The sequence below is a fragment of the Heptranchias perlo genome, unplaced genomic scaffold (assembly GCF_035084215.1).
Source record: "Heptranchias perlo isolate sHepPer1 unplaced genomic scaffold, sHepPer1.hap1 HAP1_SCAFFOLD_1485, whole genome shotgun sequence".
NCBI lineage: Eukaryota > Metazoa > Chordata > Chondrichthyes > Hexanchiformes > Hexanchidae > Heptranchias > Heptranchias perlo.
Genome location: NW_027138739.1, coordinates 15,510 through 36,059, shown reverse-complemented (window position 1 = coordinate 36,059; position 20,550 = coordinate 15,510). Strand labels below are relative to the sequence as shown.

General features: G+C 42.9%; 1 gene segment (V, D, J or C); it reads right to left on the bottom strand.

Moving 5' to 3' along the window:
* Window positions 1-910: 910 nt before the first annotated feature.
* Window positions 911-20,021, bottom strand: LOC137309142 (Ig heavy chain C region-like). The segment is given in 7 exon segments: window positions 911-1,599; window positions 2,727-3,047; window positions 7,470-7,787; window positions 7,864-8,166; window positions 9,692-10,009; window positions 19,406-19,756; window positions 19,898-20,021. Coding segments are annotated over 7 exon segments (2,070 nt in total).
* Window positions 20,022-20,550: the final 529 nt, after the last annotated feature.

The window sequence follows — 20,550 nt, the reverse complement described above, 5'->3', positions numbered from 1 at the left end:
TTACGGAGGATAGAAGCTGGGAGGCTGGCCAGGATACCATTGGAATAGTCAAGTCTGGAGGTAACAAATGCATGGATGAGAGTTTCAGCAGCAGATGGGTTGAGGCAGCCGCAGAGACGGGCGACGTTCTGGAGGTGGAAGTAGACGGTCATGGTGATGGAGAGTATCTGGGGTCAGAAACTCAGCTCAGGGTCAATAAGGAACTCGAGGCTGCGAACAGTGGGATTCAGCCTCAGACAGTGGGCAGGTGGAGAGATGGAGTCGGTGACGAGGGAACAGAGTTGGTGGTGGGGACCAAAGATAATGGCTTTGGTCTTCGCAATATTTAATTTGAGGAAATGTCTGCTCATCTAATACTGGATGTCGGATAAGCAGTGTGACAAATCAGAGAGAGTGGAGGGATCGAGAGTGGTGCTAGTGGGTTACAATTGGGTGTCGGCAGCATACATGCAGAATCTGACATTTTGTTTTCAGATGACGTAGCCAACGGGCAGCACGAAGATGAGAAATAGGAGGATCCAAATATAGATCGGTGGGGGGACTCCAGAGGTAACGGTGTGGGAGCGGGAAAAGAAGTCATTGCGGGAGATGCCCAAGCAACGACTGGATGGATAAGAATCGAACCAGGCAATCAACAGCCTTGGTCAATAATTGTCATTCGAAAGGGTGACCGGATGTTAGTCGACCTTTATTAATTCCGTTCACAGGTCGATAACTCATGGGTCAATTTAAACCAGAGAATGAATGTAACCAGATTAAAAGCATCACGAGTGTTTGTAAAAAATTGGGGAATTGAAACGTGTTGCACAGGTGGAATATTAGACAATGGACACCATAGATTTCTGGATCAAGGTTTAAACCATCATCACCAAGATAACACGCACACAAACAACGAATCGGGAAGTCAGGAGGTTTTCATTCTGCATTTATTGCGATTTGCGGAGCCACATACAGTCTAAAGCATCATTTCCTGTTTATCCAATAACGTCACTGAACCCTTCAAAGAATCTTCAAAAATATTGCAACTTGTATCAAGCGGTATTAAGGTTATTCACCATTATCGGATTATAACCGTAATTATCCTTCATTCACTGATATAGTCTCATAGATTTGCGAAATATCTAAACAATCGTTAGCTGATCTGGAGGCTGACTCAGATGCCCGAACATAACAGGTCTAACACTTCTATAGAAAACAGCTATTGAACCACGGGGGGTTATGTACACGATTGAAAACTGTCGGTTAGAACTAGTGAAACATTAACTAAAGTAGGTTTACCGTAAGATTTATTTATACTTCTGTGTAAATTCATTGTGAGAGACGGGTGTCCCACTAAACAGGAGTAAGTGGTCCCGCCGTTCCACTCCGCTGCGGTGACTCTCAGTCTGCTGACAATGGAGCTGGAACCACTTTTCTTCTCCGTGTCCGGTTGGGTGGTGTAACCTGAATCCAAAAGGGTGTCATTGGCCATCCACGCGACGTAAATCTCGGCAGGGTAAAAGCCGGTTGCTAAACACACCAGAGTTGCCGTCTTCTCAGTGTCAATCTCGACCGCTGATGGAGGCAGGACGTAGACTTTAGGAGGATACATTCCGTCAACTGGAAAGAGAACAATATTTGTTAAACTGAGTCTGTCTCTTGTCCGTCCTTCACTTCGCATTCCCGTCTGCTGGTAATTTGCGTCTTTGGACAATTGGAATTGTTATCTGAGAGAGTTTACACATTTCTCTGCGGGGCCATGGATTTCTTTAATGTTCTTTCTTTTGGGAGTTTTCATTGTGACCTGATGTTATTTTGCTAAGAGTTGGGGACAATCTCATATTTGGATAACGATGATACTGTTGTGACGCAACAGTTTCAAACCGCTTACATTTTTCTCGCTATTCTTTACCCGTGGGGTGAATGGCAGGATCCCGGACTATGTTTCACTGATTATAAGAGCATTTCATGATATCATAGAATTGTTACGGCCCGTCGAGTACGTGCCGTTTCTCTGCAAGAGCAATCCAGCTCGCCCCACTCCCCTGCCCGATTCCCGTATCCCTGCAAAATTATGTCCTCTGGTTCTTGACCCTTCATCCAATGGGAGCAGTCTCTCTCCATCGACACAGTTTCGACCCTTCATGATTTTGAATACCTCGATCAAATGTTCTTGTAAACTTCTCTGTTCTAAGGAAAACAGCCCCATCTTCTCCATTCTAACCACGTACCGAAGTCCTTCATCCCTGGAACCATTCCATTAAATCTCTTCTGCACTCTCCCCAAGGCATACACATCCTCCCTAAAGCGCGGTGCCCAGAACTGGTCACAATACTCCAGTTGTAATCGAACCACTGTTTTATGAAGATTCATCATAACCACCTTGCTTTTGCACTCTCTGCCTCTATTTATAAAGCCCAGGTTCCCCTAAGCTTTCTTAATCGCTTTCTCAACCTGCCCTGCCACCTTCAACGGTTTAGGCACATATACCCCCAGGTCTTTCTGTTCCTGCTCCCCTTTCAGAAATGTACCCTTTAGTTTATATTGCCTCTTCTCGTTCTTCCTTCCTAAAGGTATCAATTCACACTTTTCTGCGTTGAATTTCATCTGCCATGTGTCCGTCCATTCTACCAGCCTGTCGATATCATCTTGAAGTCTATCACTATCCTTAATGTAGAAAATGAATGATCTTTGACGACCATTGATGGAGTAGGGTCAGTCTCAGAACGAATATTATCTGTGCTTACCCTTTACTTTTCTGGTGGAGATTTTCACTGGTGTTGGCAATTCAATGTCTTCCACGAAGCACAAATATTCAACCCCACTGCCCCATTCTGTCGTGGTGACTTTCAATTTACTAACGATTGTGGATTTACTTCCATTCCACTCAGGAGCCTGAGTCTCCACTCCTTCCGTTCTCCGACTCCCATCCACTTGCCAGGACACGCTGACGTTTTCTAAATCGCTATAAACGACTTCACAAAGAATGGTCGCTGTTCGTTTGGTCCAAATCTCTTCAAAAGAAGGGTTCAGTATGATGACAGAAATGTCTGTCTCATGACATACACCTGGAAAGAAGAGGGAATGGTCATTTCAAAGTGTCATGTTGAAACCACGGGTAATAACGACTGCAACATACTCAAAAAATTAAATTATACTTACTGTCGGCTGTTATGAGTTTTCTCAGCTTATTTCTGCTGAGCTATTAGGACAGAGCCCATCTGGGCTCGTTGCTTTCTTCCCTCTGGCTTATTTGGATGATGTCCTCCACAATATATCCGACCATTCCACTATTCGAGAACTGACTGGTTTTAAATGGGGACCTCATTTTGCCCGCTCTGGTGATACAAAGCTTCACCAATCAGACTGACTGATGCTGGATGTCAAACGCTGCCCTGTGGCCTGTATGTGGTGGGTTCCAATAAACCTCATGTAAAGGTCCTATATTTTCCAGTCCTAAAGCTTGGGTCTGAAATGAGATTGCCTCGGTCCGACCAATCAAATCAGCGGCGAAAGCAAACGTGCCCTCAGCACCAACCTGCAGATGTTCTGCACCATTTGGCACCGATTTTGCTCTTTCACTGAGAGAAGGTAGACAGTGTCGAGAAATACAAACTGCCACTCAGGCCGAGGAAAGAGCGCTTTTGGAAGGTTGAGCTTTAAGACGCATTGTTTGAAGAGTGTAAAGTGAGGAAGTCCATGATTTGACGATGATATACCTTGTCCACACTTGCTCGATATCTACACCTTGAGAGCAGGAACGGAAATACTACCAGAAAGTGGGAAAACACTCCTCCAGTTTTAAAGTGAAAGAGTCACTCTGACCGTCGAGATCGTTACTTTATGCATGAGATGCAATCTCAAAGAATCCTCCCACCGCGTTCTCGCTTAAAGCTTAATGTATTACTCTGAAAATTATAGACGCCGCCTTCATTATATTCAACTGGGATGTCAACTCTGAACTATCCAACACCCCCACAGTGGACCAAAGTGACGGGCCCATTGGCAATGGGCACGTCACTTTGGTCCACTGTGGGGGTGTCCAATATTAAAACTTTGTTTTGTAATCTTGCACTAAAATTGCTCCGTTTCTCTCAATGATGCCAATGCTCCAGAGGGGAGTGTTATAAAACCTGTTTCCAGACTGATTGTAATCACTTCCATTCTCTCTCCTTCCAGCTTCTCAGATATGACCATATACTTGTCTACAGTGATCTCTGATTTAAACACATTAGATTATCATCCTTCCATAAAATGAGTGCGGTTTATTTCACAGTGTGTGTTCCAAGGTCACTCTTATCTGAAGGGGTTTGTGCGATATCTTCATTTCCAAAAATGACCATCATTTAGCAGTGAAACCAAATGATAGGAGGGAAAGAAGAAAACAGATGATTGGTTATATCAAGATGAATCATCTCCACAAGTTCAAGCAGGAAACTGAGTTACAACACAGGGGTATTTGGAAGGAACGAGCAGCAGAAATTTCACCTGAAGGAAATGCTGTGATTGCAGCAATGAGATCTTTACCTCAGTCTTCTAAAATGAAGACAATGGGCGACTTTAGTTTCGGGGAAGATTGACCTGGGATCTGTAATATACTAAGGGGAGAATAAAGTGTGTGCTGCAAAGGAAGTCAAAGCCTTTGATTCACATTGGATGAGCAGACCCGACGGGATAATATCGTTAATAACAACAGAAAATGCTGCAAAAATCAGTAGCTCTGCGGCATCTCTACACAGAAAGGATAGCGTGGGGCTGAGGAGGTCAGACAGTTCCAGAGAGTGGGTTTCAGTTCTCAGTCAGGATCTTACAACACTATCTATCTTTACAGATTCTGACGGGCCTGCTCTGTTTTTCTCGCAATTACTATTCTAATTTCTGATTTACAGCATGCTAAGTTCAGTTTGAATTTTAACTGTACTAATTGGGATATATTCCTGGATTCCCAACGAACGAAGTAATGAAGCATCCCAGACTCCTCCAGGTAGTTTAAAAGTCTGTTAATGCATGGCTTGCACCTGAGGGCAGTACGATGCCACATTGGAAAATTGGAACCAAACCCAAACAGGGAGAATCATGTAACAGTTTATGGAGCAGTAGATCTGGAGGAAAAGCCTGATGTACGTTTTACAGGATATTATTAATGATCGTCGAACAAATCCCAGTGACAGTGGAGTGAAATTGGTACAAACTATTGTTCTGGGAAGTCCACGTTAGGTTTTATGCCGCCACTGGGCTATTTGAGTAGACACCTAAATGCACTTCGATTTTCAGAAGACACATCATTAAATATCAACTTTCTGGGTCTGTGCAGAGCACGAATTATCAACGACCTGATAATAAATTGGGCAACCGCTGGAAAATGGCCTTGGTACCATAGGTTAATGGTGCCGGCTTTCCAGGAGGATAATTATTTGTACTTCTCCACAACATTGTAGCGTCGATCCGCTGCTGCTTCATGTAATAAATCACGGAAAAGTCAACTGACATTTTCGCATTTGTCAAAGACTGTTTTTGGAGTGGTCAGAATTGAGCGACAATCAAAAGGCATAATTCAGGGATTAACCTTGATATCTGAGGGAGCCAAAGATTGAGTGAAAACGTACAGAAGTTCTTATAGCAGCAACAAGTGTGGTGATTGTAGTTGTAACGATGTTCTTTTACTCTGACTCTCATTCACCTGAGTTGCTGAAATAAACCGTGTAGGTGTTGGGTGAACTTCAGGCCGCTGAACATTCTGTGGAAATCTAATGATCCGGGAATAGGACTAGAAATAACAAAACGGACAAGACTATTTTCATACATACGGAAGGTGGTGATACCTTGATTAGGTCCCAGGTCCCGTGCTGAACATTCCTCCCTAATCCTCTCCGCCTTTTCTCCTCCTGCTCCCACTTTCAGACCTTCCTCCAAACCCAACAAGATTTTGGTCACACCTCATAATCTCCCCTTATTGGTGATTGTTTTCCTTAAAACTCTGTGAAACGGTATGAGGCGCTTAAAGGTGGGAAATAAATGTCGGTGTTTTATTGCTAATCCGGTACAGGCTTCACAGAGGAAGGTCACCTTGAGTATCTCTCAAGTGGTCATTCTTCGTGAATCAGCAGAAAGAGTGTGATTCAACAGCCTACTCTACGGTGGAAGCAACAGAGCCCAGTCCAATCCTGCCGTCAGCAGAGGTGTGAACACCCCGACTTCAACTAGGTCTCCCCCAATTGGAGGAAGAAACAAGAACGGGTGTATGCACAGTAACCCGGATGTGCGTAGTCCACTGTAACTTCCAAAAATCTACCAGTTGAGATCAGTTAACTCAGTGAAGATCGGGAGGTAAAACACAGGAACTTCTTAGTGTACAGGGCCATTATAGTGTACAGCTGCTTACCAATCGGAGGAGCCCGAGTTTGAGTCTAATAACAGTGTTTGCTATTATATCCCCTCTTTTCCTCACTGGTGTATGAGAACTATAGGTTGCCCTCCGGTACCTCATCCAATGGTCTATACTTCCTGAGTCCTCCTATGCAGTATCAGTAGGCCATTGTACAGTGAGGGCATCGCAGGCAACTCCTATCTTGTTGTTCCCAGAGTGACCATACACGCACTTACCATAGACCAGGAGCAGAACAATGCGCTATTGCCACTTCACAAATCTATGGACACTAAGTCTGATTAGAAGGTCCCGAACGCCACCAGGTGAGATCAACGAACTCAGCAGTAATCGGGGATCCAAACAAAGATTTAGAGAAGTTTAAAAGTTTCCCCATCCCGAGCACGGTGGTGCTGGGCCAGTTATTGAGCAAATGAGTCAATTTGATTGAACAAAAACAATTAGAGATGAAACAAACTAATCACACGAGCGGAGTTTACACTCATCAAAACAAAAGGTCACATCATTGGGTTCAGTCAGTTAACACATTATTTGTCTCCTCCTCTAACGTATAGCGCTGGCGGTTCAGAAGATTTGAACACTTGAAATGTACAATGTTCCTCACATCAATTGGTTGGGTGCCCTGTGAAATGGCTGTTTTTTTTGTCTTGAATTTCGCTGCTGGCAACCACTCAGTGTCCAGCTAAACCTAAACCAGGCAGTGCAGAGTGAAGTAAACACCACTCAAAGTCTTCTACCCACATAGTATGGAACACTCTGCCCGGTGAAAAGTGGATTTAGTGTCTTCAGATACTGCATATTGTTGTTTAATGAAAGCCCACAATCACCAGGGTACCGTGCAGTGAGGTTAAATAGATCCTTATCCTGCCCCTTCTTACTATTGGGTCCTCACATAGCTTGTGGCGGCGAACACATTCAGAGTGCTGATCATTTTATCATCCAATTGCTGCCTGTGAATTAAAGGCGCATTAATTGATAGCCATAAATGTTGTTATATCTGTAACCTAGAGGGATGTGATCGCTAGTGCGTGTGTGGTTCGGGTTTGGACTTAGATTTAAGTAAAAATCATTATTGTGTGAAAGTATTTTGAAAAACTGTCCGTACCTTCCAGATTGCGGATGGTCGCCTTCACGCCGGATTGTGAAGGGGGATGTGAGGCGATACAGGTGTATCTTGATCCTTTCTTCCATTCCTCTGAAGGCAAAATGAGGTTGCTCCTTGTGCTGAAGGTTAGGTCCTGTTCAAGAGCACTGGGGAAACTGGTAAAGTTCGCGCTTATAGCCGCTCCGTCCTTCTCCCAGGAAACGATTATGTTGTCAGGGTAGAATCCTGTTATCAGACATGTGAGAGTCGGGGCGCTCCTACTTTGACTCTCCTCTGGTGATGGAGGAAGGAGGCGGAGCTTTGGCTTCATTGGCTCGACTGTAACGGAAGTTCAACAAGTGTTAGTCTTCCATCCATTGCCATCCGAAATCATGTCAAAAGTTATTTAACTCACCTCTTGTCTTTCCGATTCGTTTTAATACCGGAGGAGATGATTGATCCTGTTGTGCCGAACACGAGTATTCAACCCCGCTATCCCACTCTTCCACGCTGCTGGTCAAGTGGCTGATGGTCAGGTATTGGTTTCCATCCTTTTTAGCCGGTTCAATTTGAACTCCTTCATTCTTTATCTTTCCACCCACTGTCCAAGAGATGGTAACCTCAGTGGGAACCGTAGAGACCACTTCACACACCAGGGTGGCAGTTTTATTGAGCCAAACTTCGACAACGGAAGGGTCTCTGAGAAATACCGCGAGCTCTGTCAGTGAGAAACGAGAGATTCAGAATCGGGGCGATGATTTAGTGTTGATGATTTCGGAAATTTAACAAGGATTTTAATTTCATTGATAATCCATAACACGGCAAGGTCTCTTACTGATTATTATTGAATTTTTAAAAATAATTTTGGTGTTTGCGCGTATGTTGAGTCGAATCAAAACTATGTACAACTCAACGAAACTAAGAGAGAGAGAAAGAAACAAGAGACAGAGAGAGAGGGACATGGAGAGACAGAGCGTGACAGACAGATAGGGAGAGAGGCAGGGAAATAGACTGATAGAGATAATCAGAGAGAGAAGGACAGAGAGAAAGAAAAAGGAAGAGACAGGCGAACAGTTAGAGAGAAACAGGGTGAGAGAGCAAGACAGAGAGAGACGGAGAAAGGGGGACACAGAGAGAGAGAAAGGGACACAGAGAGAGACAAATTGAGAGAGACAGATATTGAGAGACAGCAGAGCGAGAGAGAGAAACAGACAGAGAGAGAGTGAGGGACAGAGATAGAGAGGCACAGAGAGAGACAGACAGAGAGAGATGTAAGGACTTGCACAACACCAGGTGAAAGTCCAACAGTTTTATTTTCGTCACCTGACGAAGGAGGTAAGCTCCGAAAGCTTGTGATTTAAAATAAAACTGGTGGACTATAACCTGGTGTTGTGCAAGTCCTTACATTTGTCCAGCCGTGTCCATCACCGGCATCTCCACATCATGACAGAGAGAGAGAGAGAGGGAGACAAAGAAAGAGAGAAAGATTGAATGAATTCTACAGCTCAGAAGACCATTCGGTTCATCGTGTCTGCTGGCTCTCTGAATGTGCTATCCACTTAGTCGTATTCCCCGGCCCTTACCCGTGTCTTTTAAACAAAATTTTTAAAAGGAAGAACAGCTTATTGTTGCGGGTTTTGTGACCGTATCTGTAGGTTCAATCTTTATACAGCACCTCCTCTCTGTCTATCTCTCCCTCTTTCTTTCTGCTTTTCTCGTTTCTATCTCCGTCCGTCTCTCACCCGTTTCATTTTTTAGAACACATTTTTGTACTGATATCCAGTATCACACACAATAAATCCTCACAAATATAAAAAGTAACAGAACCGCATTGTTAAAGTTTGATCCCTAGTGTGTAAAACATACATTTCTGCTCTGTTTCCTTCCTGTTTCACGTGGATTGATCTGGTGAATTAATTAAATAGGATGTATCACAATTATTTGTAAATTGCTTGCAATAACATAAAAGTGTTTGATCAATGTGTTACCCTGACCATAGAATAATATTCATGTATTTGTCAAGATCTCATAGTCATGCCTTTTGCAACATCCGCCTGGCAGCGAGCACCTTCAGGAACCTCAGCCATTGCTGCTGAAACATCCCCAACTATCTTTACTGTCTCACTGCACCATAAACTGGCACAGATAAATTATCACAATAACATCCCAACTAATCCAATACTGAGAAAGAAAGTCAACATGTTTCACCTGTGCAAGCTTGTGAATTGGTTGCATTTTCTCACCTGATGTTTTTCTAATGTCTTTCCGCTGGTTACTGTTGGTTGCAGAATGGGACACTTGGCAGCTGTAAAGAGACCCGCTGTTCCATTCCTGCAGGGTGACTTTAAAGAGACTCGTGGAGCTAAAATCACCATTCGAATTTTTAACTGGGGATGTGGTTGTAAAGCCCGATTGTACAGCGTTTCCGTTCTTCTGCCAGCTCACTGCAATGCTTTCTGGCTGATATTCGCTGATGAGGCAAACCAGTTGCACAAAACCCTTTGCTGTCAGTTCGTCACTTGCAGAGTAGAGGAGACTGATGATCGGTGGAGTAAGTTGCACTGAGAAAATTACAATGACAATTAAACCGTTTATATCGAGTCCTGGCCAATACTTATTCCTCAACCAACACCTAAAAACAGATTATCTGGTCAGTATCACGTTGCTCGCAGCCACGGACACCTTCAAATTAAACACACATGGATGCATTGAAGCTGGGTTTGAATGTGCTGATATTACAGTGGGCGTGTTGGGATAAATGAGTTCCGGTCATGAACGAACATTCAAATAATGTTCTTATCACTTGTTAATTTCGGAGTGAATAATGATCAATTTATTTTAAGAAAAATATCTATACTGTCCAGTGGTGTGTAGTTGCAGTCAGATTTTAAATGTACATCGATTATTGTTACCAGTAACATGCTTTAATTTTCCTGGGGATGGAGCAGTTTCATGCCGTCACTTTACCGGGAAATATTTTGCAACCGGCGTTTCTTAAGGAAGGAGTTGTTTGGATTTCTAGACGATTGCAGCAGCGAGTTTGTAAATCAGAGGTCAGAGACAGCAATGGTTTTGGTAATGTTAGGCGAAGGAGTGATAGAGTTAAAATATTTTACATTACTGAAGGATTCATTCGGCCCATCGCGCCACTACGGGCTCTGTGGAAGAGCTATCCGCTTCCCAGTGGAAACTCCGCTGGGCCCGCCCATGGCTCACAGCAGGAGAGTACATGGGGAAATTGTAGATTCCCGGCCCGTGATATTATATCTATTCACCTTAAGGGAGCGATAATCAGGGCTGGATGTGCGCAGTCCGATTCTCCTCTTCTTTCCCGGTACATTCTTTCTCAATATTTGCCTTCTTCCTTTTAACCTAATTTCCAGGGCTACGGGGATGAGCAGAGGAATGGGTCTAATTGGATAGCTCTTTCAAAGACCCAGCAGAGGCACAATCGGCCGAATGTCCTCCCCTGTGCTGTACCTACTATGATACCATGATTCTGCAAACAGCATTGTTTATGGTTGGAGGTTCCGTGTCCTGACAACCATCTCCATAATAAAAATAAATCTCCAAATATCTCCATTCATCTTTTGCTGATGATCTGAAACTTATACCCACGAGTTATAGCCCACGGTAAACAGTTTCCCTCCATTTAAACTTATAACCACGAGTTCTCAACCACGGCAAATAGTTTCCCTCCATTTACACTTATAGCCACTAGTTATAGCCCACGGTAAATAGTTTCTCTCCATTTAAAATTATACCCACTAGTTATCGACCATGGCAAATAGTTTCCCTCCATTTAAACTTATACCCCCCAGTTACCGCCCACGGCAAATAGTTTCTTTCCATTTAAATTGATACCCGCTAGTTATCGACAACGGCAAATAGTTTTTTCTCCATTTGGCTTATCAAATACAGTTACAATTTTACTGCCGCTTCACTTTCTGGTTCTCAAGAAAATAGCCCACCTTTCTCTCCATTACCTTCCCACCGACTCTATCACCCTCTCTGGCCACGATCAGGGACTGAACCAGACCGCTCTAAACCTCCACGTCCCATTTCACACTGAGCTGAGCTTCCGACCCCGTATCCACTCCATCACCAGACCGCCTACTTCCACCTCCATCACGTCGCCAATCTCCGCCCCTGCCTCGGCCCATCTGCTGCTGAAACCTTCATCCATGTTTTTGTTACCTCTGGACTCGACTGTTCCAATGCTCTCCTGGCCGGCCTCCCACCTTCCACTCTCCGTAAACCTAAGCTCATACAGAACTCTGCTGATCGTATCCAAACTCTCTCCAACTCCCGTTCACCCATCACCCCTGTGCTCACTGACCTATATCGTCCCCCAGTCCAGCAACACCTCGAACTTAAAATGCTCATCCTTGTGGTCAAATCCCTCCATGGCCTCGCCCCTCCCTATCTCTGTAACGTTCTCCAGCCCTACAATTCTGAACCTTGTTCACAAATCACTCCATAGCCTCGCCCCTCCCGATCTCTGTCACGTTCTCCAGCCCTACAATTCTGAACCTTGTTCACAAATCACTCCATAGCCTCGCCCCTCCCTATCTCTAACGTTCTCCAGCCCTACAATTCTGAACCTTGTTCACAAATCACTCCATAGCCTCGCCCCTCCCTATCTCTAACGTTCTCCAGCCCTACAATTCTGAACCTTGTTCACAAATCACTCCATAGCCTTGCCTCTCTCTATCTCTTTAACCGTCTCCAGCCCTACAACCCTTCGAAATCTTTGCGATCCTCGAATTCTGGCCTCTTGCACATTCCCGCTTTCCATCGCCCCACAATTGGTGGCCGTGCATTCAGCAGCCCAGGCCTTAATTTCTGGAATTGTCTCGCTAAACCTCTCCGCCTCACTCCCTCTCTCCTTTTTAAAACGCTCATTAAAACCTTTCTCTTTGACCAGGATTTATTAGTGACTATCTAATATTTACGATGTCTGACTTTGGACTCCCCCACAAGTGGAAACATTTTCTCTACGACTAATCTATCAAACCCTTTCATTATCTTAAAGATCTCAAGCAGGTCACCCTGAACCTTTCAATTTCCAGAAAAAAACAACCCCAGCCTGTTCAATCTTTCCTGACAGGTATATTCTCTCAGTTCTGGTATCATCCTTGTGAATCTTTTTTTACACCTTCTTCAATGCATATATGAGCTAAATATATTTTTTATAATATGGAAATCATAACTGTGCACAGTACTCCAAGTGTGGTAAAAGCAAATTTCTATACAAGTTTAACAAAACGTCTCTCCTTTTCAATTTCCCTTCCTCTAGAAATGAACCCAGTGCTTGGTTTGCCTTTTTATGGCCTTAAAACATGCGTCGCCTCTTTTACTGATTTGTATACCTGTACCCCGAGATCCCTTTGCTCCTCTACCCCATTTTAACTCCTTTTATCCATGCAGTATATGTCCTCCTTATTCTCCCAAACAAAATGCACCACTTCACAATTAAATATATTGAAATTCATTTGCCAATTACACGCCCGTTCTGCAAGTTCAATAATGTCTTCTTGCAACCTGACGTATTCTACCTTTGTATGAACAACACCCCCCGATTCCCGGTCCAAATTGTTCATATAAATTTGTCAGCAACTGTGGCCCGAGCACTGATCCCTTTGAAAAACCACTTCCCAACTTCTCCCATTCTTAGTAGCTACCCTTAAACCAATCTCTCTGTTTTCTAATTTGTAGCCAGCTTGCTTTCCATTTTGCTACCTGTTCCCTGACTCCACATGTTATGACATCAGATGAATCTACAATGCACTACAGTATCGAATGCCTTTTGAAAATACAAACATATTCCATCTACTAAATTACCCCTTGTCTAACCTTCCTTTTACTTCTTCAAACAATTCAGTAAGGTTGGTCAAGCATGTCTTTGCTTTCTGACTATTCTTTATTATATTTTCGTTTTCTAGATGTTTTTCTATTACATCTTTGAGCAAAGTTTCCATTATCTTTCCTATCACCGACGTTAGGCTAACTGGTCTATAATTCCCTGGACTTGTTCGAATCTCCTTTTTAATATATAATTGTCACATTAGCTGTCCACCAGTCTTCTGGCACTATTCCCTTTGCTAATGAATTTTATGTACATGTAATAGTGCGTCTGCTATATCCTCCCTAACTTCTTTTATTATGAGCACATGAAATCCATACGGACCGGAGGTTTGATCCTCTCTATGCTTGATTAGTTGATCAATTATATCCCCCCTTTCTATTTTAAATGTCTTAGTTTGTTTTATCTTTTCTTCTAATGTCCTGCCCACCTTATTATTCTCCCTGGTAAATACTGAGGCAAAGTAACTGTTCAATATTTGTGCCATTTCACTGCTCATTACCTGCGAGTTTATCTTATGTTTCCCTTTGTGGCCCTAACCCTGTCCTTTCGTTATTTATCTGTCTGTAGAATACTTTACTGTTCGTTTTTTATATTCCTTGATAATTTAATTTTGTGCTTCCCCTGCAAAGTCTTTGCGAATGTTGAAAAGGAACGAATTTATTTGATTAACAAACCCATTATTTGGTATCGTATCAACCGCCTGATACGGCCTAGGACTAATTTTAAGGTTATGCCTCCTTGTTCTACATTCCTCAAACAAAGGCAACAGTTTATCTCTATCCACCATATTAAATCTTTTAATAATCGTAACACATTAATTTGATCACCCACTAATCTTCTTTAATCAAGGGAATGCACGCCTAGTCCATGCAGTCTTGCCTCATATTTTAACCCTTTTAGCCTCGGTATTATTCTGGTGAATCTGCGTTGCACTCCCTCCAAGGCCAATCTATCCGTCCTGGTGTACAGTGTCCAAAATTGAGCCTGGAAATCTGTAGAGTTCTTCGAAGAACTGTCGAACTAAATCTGTCTGAGAGAACTTGCCGTTTACATATCCATGCTAGCTGTCTTTAATGAAACGATGTCTCTGCAAGTGAATGTTAATTTTCTCCAGTAACATGACTCTAGAAGATGATCCACCACTGACAGTAAGCCGACGGCCCCACGGTTATCCTGTGTAAACCTTTCTCCCTTCTTTGATAAAGACATTACCTCGGTCCTCTGGCAAAAGTTCCACATCCTAGGATGTTTGAATGTTTGAGGGCCGAGCATCTGCTTTTTGCTTTTTGTCTATTCTCAACATTCTAGGATAGAATGAGTTCCACCAATTTTCTCAGCACTCCTTATTTATCTCTACTTATTCAATCTAATTGAACCTCACCCTCCAGCTCAAACCTTCCATTCCCATCAAAACATTATTCTGTAAAAGCCGAGACTAAGTCCTTGTTTAATATCTCTGCGATTAATTCATCTTCCTGCAGAAGATTTCCTTTTACATCTCTAATCTAATCCCATCTTTAGGTTAGTTGATTCCACTTTTTAATTCTACTCTTAGTATTTCGATTTGCCCAAGGAACTTCCGAAAAATCTTCTTCACAACTTCCTAAATAACATTTCCAAAATCCCTGAATCCAAATTTCAATGGACTATAAACCAGTCGCTGCGAGAGCGCCGTTTCACGTTGGTTAGAAAGAAGCACAGCGAGATAAAGAGCACATTGTTTTCAGGGTAGATCAGAAGACTGGGGAAAATTTATTAAAATCAGGCTCCAGCCATTCGGGAATGTGCTCCTCAAAATTTGCCAATGACTGAAATGAACAGATGATGAATCATTCCGAAGCGTCCACCCAAATTCACAATATGTGCTGTGGGCCAGAGATGTTTCGCGCTCTGAATGTCTGAAAGTGAGATATCCAATCAAATAGATATACTTTAAGTATGCAAGGAACATAGTATAACACAATTGAAGCCTATCGCATTAAAGGGGCAGTGGCTGCCTAGGTACGAAATTGGCTGAGGGACAGAAAGCAGAGAGTAGCGGTAAACGGTTGTCTTTCAGACTGGAGGGAAGTATACAGGGGTCGGTATTAGGAGCACTGCTCTTTTTGATATTTATTAATGACCTGGACTTGGGGATACAAGGCATAATTTCAAAATTTGCAGATGGCACGAAGCTCGGAAATGTAGTAATCAATGTGGAGGATATTAACAGACTTTAGGAGGACATAGACAGACTGATGAAATGGTCAAACACGTGGCAAATGAAATTTAGCGCAGTGTGTTGGAAGTGATGCATTTTGGTCGGAAGAATGAGGAGAGACAACACACATAAAATGGTACGATGTTAACGGGGGTGCAGGACCAGAGAGACCTCGGGGGAGATGTACACAAATCTTCGAAGTTAGCACGCCAAGTTAAGAAGGTTGTTAAACAAGTAGATGGGATCCCGGGCTTTATTAATAGAAGCATAGAGTATAAAAGCAAGAAGTTATGCTAAACCTTCAGATATCACTGGTTAGACCCCAGTTGGAGCATTGTGTCGATTTCTGGGCACCACGCTTTAAGATGGGTATCAAGGCCTTCGAGAGGGTGCAGAGGAGATTTACCAGAAACCAGGGATGCGGGATTTATGTTACGTGGAGAAACTAGAGAAGCTCGGGTTGTTCTCCTTAGAGCAGAGAAGGTTAAGGGGAGATTTCACAGAGGTGTTGAAAATCATGAAAGGTTTCGAAAGGGTAAATAAGGAAACACCGTTTCCAGTGGCAGGCGGATCGGTAACCAGAGGACACAGATTTAAGGTCATTGGCAAAACAGCCGGAGGCGAGATGAGGAGATTTTTTTAAGCAGCGAATTGTAATGATCTGGAATTCACTGCTTGAACGGGTGGTAGAAGCAGATTCAATAATAAATTTCAAAAGGGAATTCGATCATTAATTGCAGTGAAAGCATTTGCCGCGCTATGGGGAAAGAGTAGGGGAGTGGGACTAATTGTCTAGCTTTAAAGATCCGGCACAGGCCCGATGGGCCGAATGGCCTCCTTTTGTGCTGTATCATTCTATGATTCTATGATAGGCAGGGTCGGGCTGGATTCGGACAAAAGCCTTCAAAATAATGCTGCTGAAACAATGAATTAGTCAGAGAGAAAGAGATAAATCTCAAAGGACAACTTCAGATGCTTTACAAAAGTGAAAAAAATGATGCAAATCTTTGAAAAAAGGAAAGATGAATTAACGAAACTACGAGGTGGAAGTGAACAAGTTATTTATCGGGACAACGACGACAGAATGCAAGTACGAAATTCGCCATCCTTGTGCAAATTGGGAGATTATATATAAAGATCTCCCTATGATAGTGGGAAAGTGAATACCATTGACAGAGATATTAATACCATTGCTTTATTCCTTTTTTTTCACTCAGAGGAGGCAAGGAAGGATATTAACCTTAAACATCACTGTGGGCCGTCTCAGGGCACCACGATTCACGCTTGAGTTTCCTCAGTTCACTCTTCTACTGCATGGCCCGTTTTTTAATAAACCAGTTAACATCTGGTTTAGTGCAACGGACAGATTAAATGGATGGTCCTATGATTTCGGAAGAGAAAGGTATAAGATTTAGGATTATTTAAACTGGGGAGTAGCAGTTGTTTTGGGAGCGAATTCATGGGAGAACAATTTGCATGGATTTGTGTAAAGGAACCAATCGGAGTTTCTGCCCGCGCACATTCTTCTGTTCTTAGAAGGTTTTTCCTTTCGATAAGTGCGGTGTTCTATGTCTGCGATGAAACCCTTCCATTCACCACTCTTTCTAGTACAATCTGCATCTCATTGCTCCCGTTCATAAAGAGTATTCTCTAATGTTACTGACTTCCACATTTTGGGAGCTTTATGCTGGATATTTTCTCAGATTCAATGCAGGGGCCATTATGGTAAACTGCTCTGGTATCCGGTAAGGATGGTAATCTACCTTCTCCTACGGATAGAGTGTAGATCAGCTTTACCCTCTATCTAACCGAATCTGTACCTGCCCTGGGAGTATTTAGTGGGAGAGTGCAGAGGGAGTGCAACTCCGTATCTAACCCGTGCTGTAACTGCCATGGAAGTGTTTGATATGACAGTGTAGCGGGAGCCTTGCTCTGTATCTAACTCTGTACCAGCGGTGGGAGTGTTTGATGGGACAATGGAGAGGGAGGTTTACGCTGTATCTAAACCTGTGCGATACCTGCCCTCGGACCATTTGTTTTAACAGCGTAGAGGGAGCTTTACTGTTTATCTATCCTGTGCTGTACTTGCACTGGGAGTGTTTGGTGGGACAGTATCGAGGGAGCTGTACCCTCTATCTGACCCCTACTGCTCCTGAACTGGGAGTGTTACATGACACAGTGTAGAGGGGGATTTACTCGATAAATTCATCGGCAATAAAGCGCTTTGCAATAAAGATGCGTTTATAAACGCAAGTTGATTCCTCTTTTCTACCTATATTCTACCTGACCAGGGAATATTTGGTGGGATTGTGTCGATCGAGTTTAACGTTTTCGGATTTTTAAGGTAAATATTTTCTCGGATTCAGTGTCGCTTGGTATCCATGTATGCGGACCCGCCCCTCCCAACATCTGCACCGAGGCTTAACCTGTCCAATCTCCAGGCAAGCGATATCCAGACCATGGGATGGCAAAAACATCCCCCTTACTCTGCACATCAGCTCTGGGATTCTCCTCTCTTCGAAATGCTGACTGAATATCCAGTCTATCAGACCAACACTCAGGTTCCAAACAAACACATTGTTTCTTGAATTAAAATAAGTAAACTGACAGTAAAATGTATAAACAGTGAGTCAAAGACTTCACGATTCTCCCCGAGGCATAAAATAATGAAGTTACCGTTTACTTTATTTCTATACATGGATATTAAAAGAGAATTTCAATTATCACACTCAAACCTACCGCAGTTTCAATGTTCTCTGCTACTCGGCACAATCTTAAACACAGAGCGTTTCTGTTGTCTGAAATACGAGTGTCCAGGAGACTGGCTTCCATTGAAACAGGCCTCGCACAGACCTACAGTATAGGGGGTGAAATTGGTCTGCGCCAGTAACGCGACACGGGCTGCGAGCGAATCGGCGGCCTGTTTTACACCGCGCTAGACCTTCTCTCCACTGAATTTCACAGAACGATAGTTCGAGCTCTTTTTGGAGATTCGGGTAGTTTCACTGTCCGTTTTGCTTGGTTTGATCTTAAGAACATTCGCAATATTTTCCAAGTCCGTGTGAAGGACAATCTGATGCCATGTTTCAAGGCGGCCGATTCGCTATCGCCCGTTCCGCGCTCCTCGATCAGATCAATTTCACCCCCAATCATTTTCTTTTCTTTCTGGTTCACTGTGACGCATGCGCCGTTAATCCAGAGTCACAAATTTCAAGATTTGAACAGACAATATATAAAAAGGTTCGGTACCGGTATTAATTTATCATTTTTTTATTTAATAAGGGATGATTTTAGAGGGGGGAAAGAATTCGTACTCAATATTTTCTTAAATTGCGCGTTGAATTAATCCCTTGTTTGCAGCAAACTTTCCTCGCCCCAGAATTGTATAAATTCTTTGAATCAGAAATACTGTGTAACAGGAATATACTGGGCCGCCTCAGTGAGGAGAATAACGGCACTCGGCTGGTTCTGTTCTAACTGTTTAAACTATCACACCGGTGAGATTCATAACTATTCAAATCAGCATCTTAAATGATCCATAGGTGCTTAGTTATATATTTTAAAACAGGCTTGTTTAGAGGTTCATTATATATTTAAATATACGTTCGTTATATATTAAAATATATGTTCATTTTGGCATTCGTTATGTATATAAGCGTAGGTTCGTCATACATTTAAGCATAGGCTCGTTTTATTCTCGAGCAAAATCTCTTTTGGAAAAGATTATTATGTTTAAAACAAATAAACTGACAGCGAACCTAACAGAACCTCCAAAAACAGCTTCAGCTATTGCCCTGTTCGTTTAAGGCCATTTTAACGAGAACACTAATTCTTCATATGTTCTATGAAAAAAATCTTAGTGATAATGTAGCAAGAGAGGTCACTTACCAGAGTTCACAGTCAGCACGGTGCCAGCTCCATCATAGTATTGGTAATCCTCCCTATCACACCAGAACACACCCCATAGTATACCCGCTTTGCAGTAATAAGTGGCGCTGTCTTCAGCTGTCAGATCGTTGATTCGCAGAGAAAAAGACTTTGCTCCCTTGTTGACTGATTCGACAAATCGTCCGCCAATGGATATGCGAACCCAATCTTTTGTACCCGGATATTGCCGGAACCATCCTGTGCTGTACAACCCACAGTTAGTATCAGTTAAGACGCAGTTGATGGTCAGGGATTCGCCTGCCTCTTTTGTGGCCGTTCTTGGTGTTTGGTCCACTCTTATACCGAAGGCATCTGAATGAAGAAAAATATATTTAATACATCGCGTCTCTGAAACAATACAAGAGTTAAAATCAAGGACATTTCCACAATTTAGACGCAGCCGCTCAGTTTTATCCAATGAACATTTAATCTCTTTAAAAATACTGCACTTACTCGGTAACCAGGCTAAAAGGACCGAAACCCAGAAAATATTCATTGTTTCTTCACCAGCAGTGAATACTTTAAACATGGCCAACTCCAGACCTCAACACCGACTGTGCTGTGTAACCGTGTGTATCTGAGCACCGTCCTTTTAAATCGCGAGAGCGTGAGCTTATTTGCATAGGGCAGAGTGAGAGACCATTCGCAGTGAGTACAGCTCGCGGTTTGTGATGTGTTGCATCTTGTCCCCTATATCCATAGTCACACTAGAGGAATCTTCATCCAATTAACATGAAGAGATCAGTAGAGTTGTGGAGCACACGCTTCATGGGAACTGTGTTGGGATTTTCGCATCCATGTGAATTGTGCTTCCAGACTTCTCCCAGTGTAATAATTGGGTGACACTTTAATGCTGTATTAATAATAATATCCGCGCTGAAATAGCAGTTTAACACAGCGAAAGCAGAAAAAAAGCGCACACTCAAATAATTATCACTATAATATTTTACGGTGACAAACTTCGCATCAGCCGCATTAATAGAACTAGACCTGCAGTTTGGTTTGCGATGTGGTCTCTTGACATTTAGTAATCCAGTTTGCAATGTACATGGGCTTTAAGGAAGCATTCAACAAGTTAATACATTGGAAATTATGTAAAGATAAGA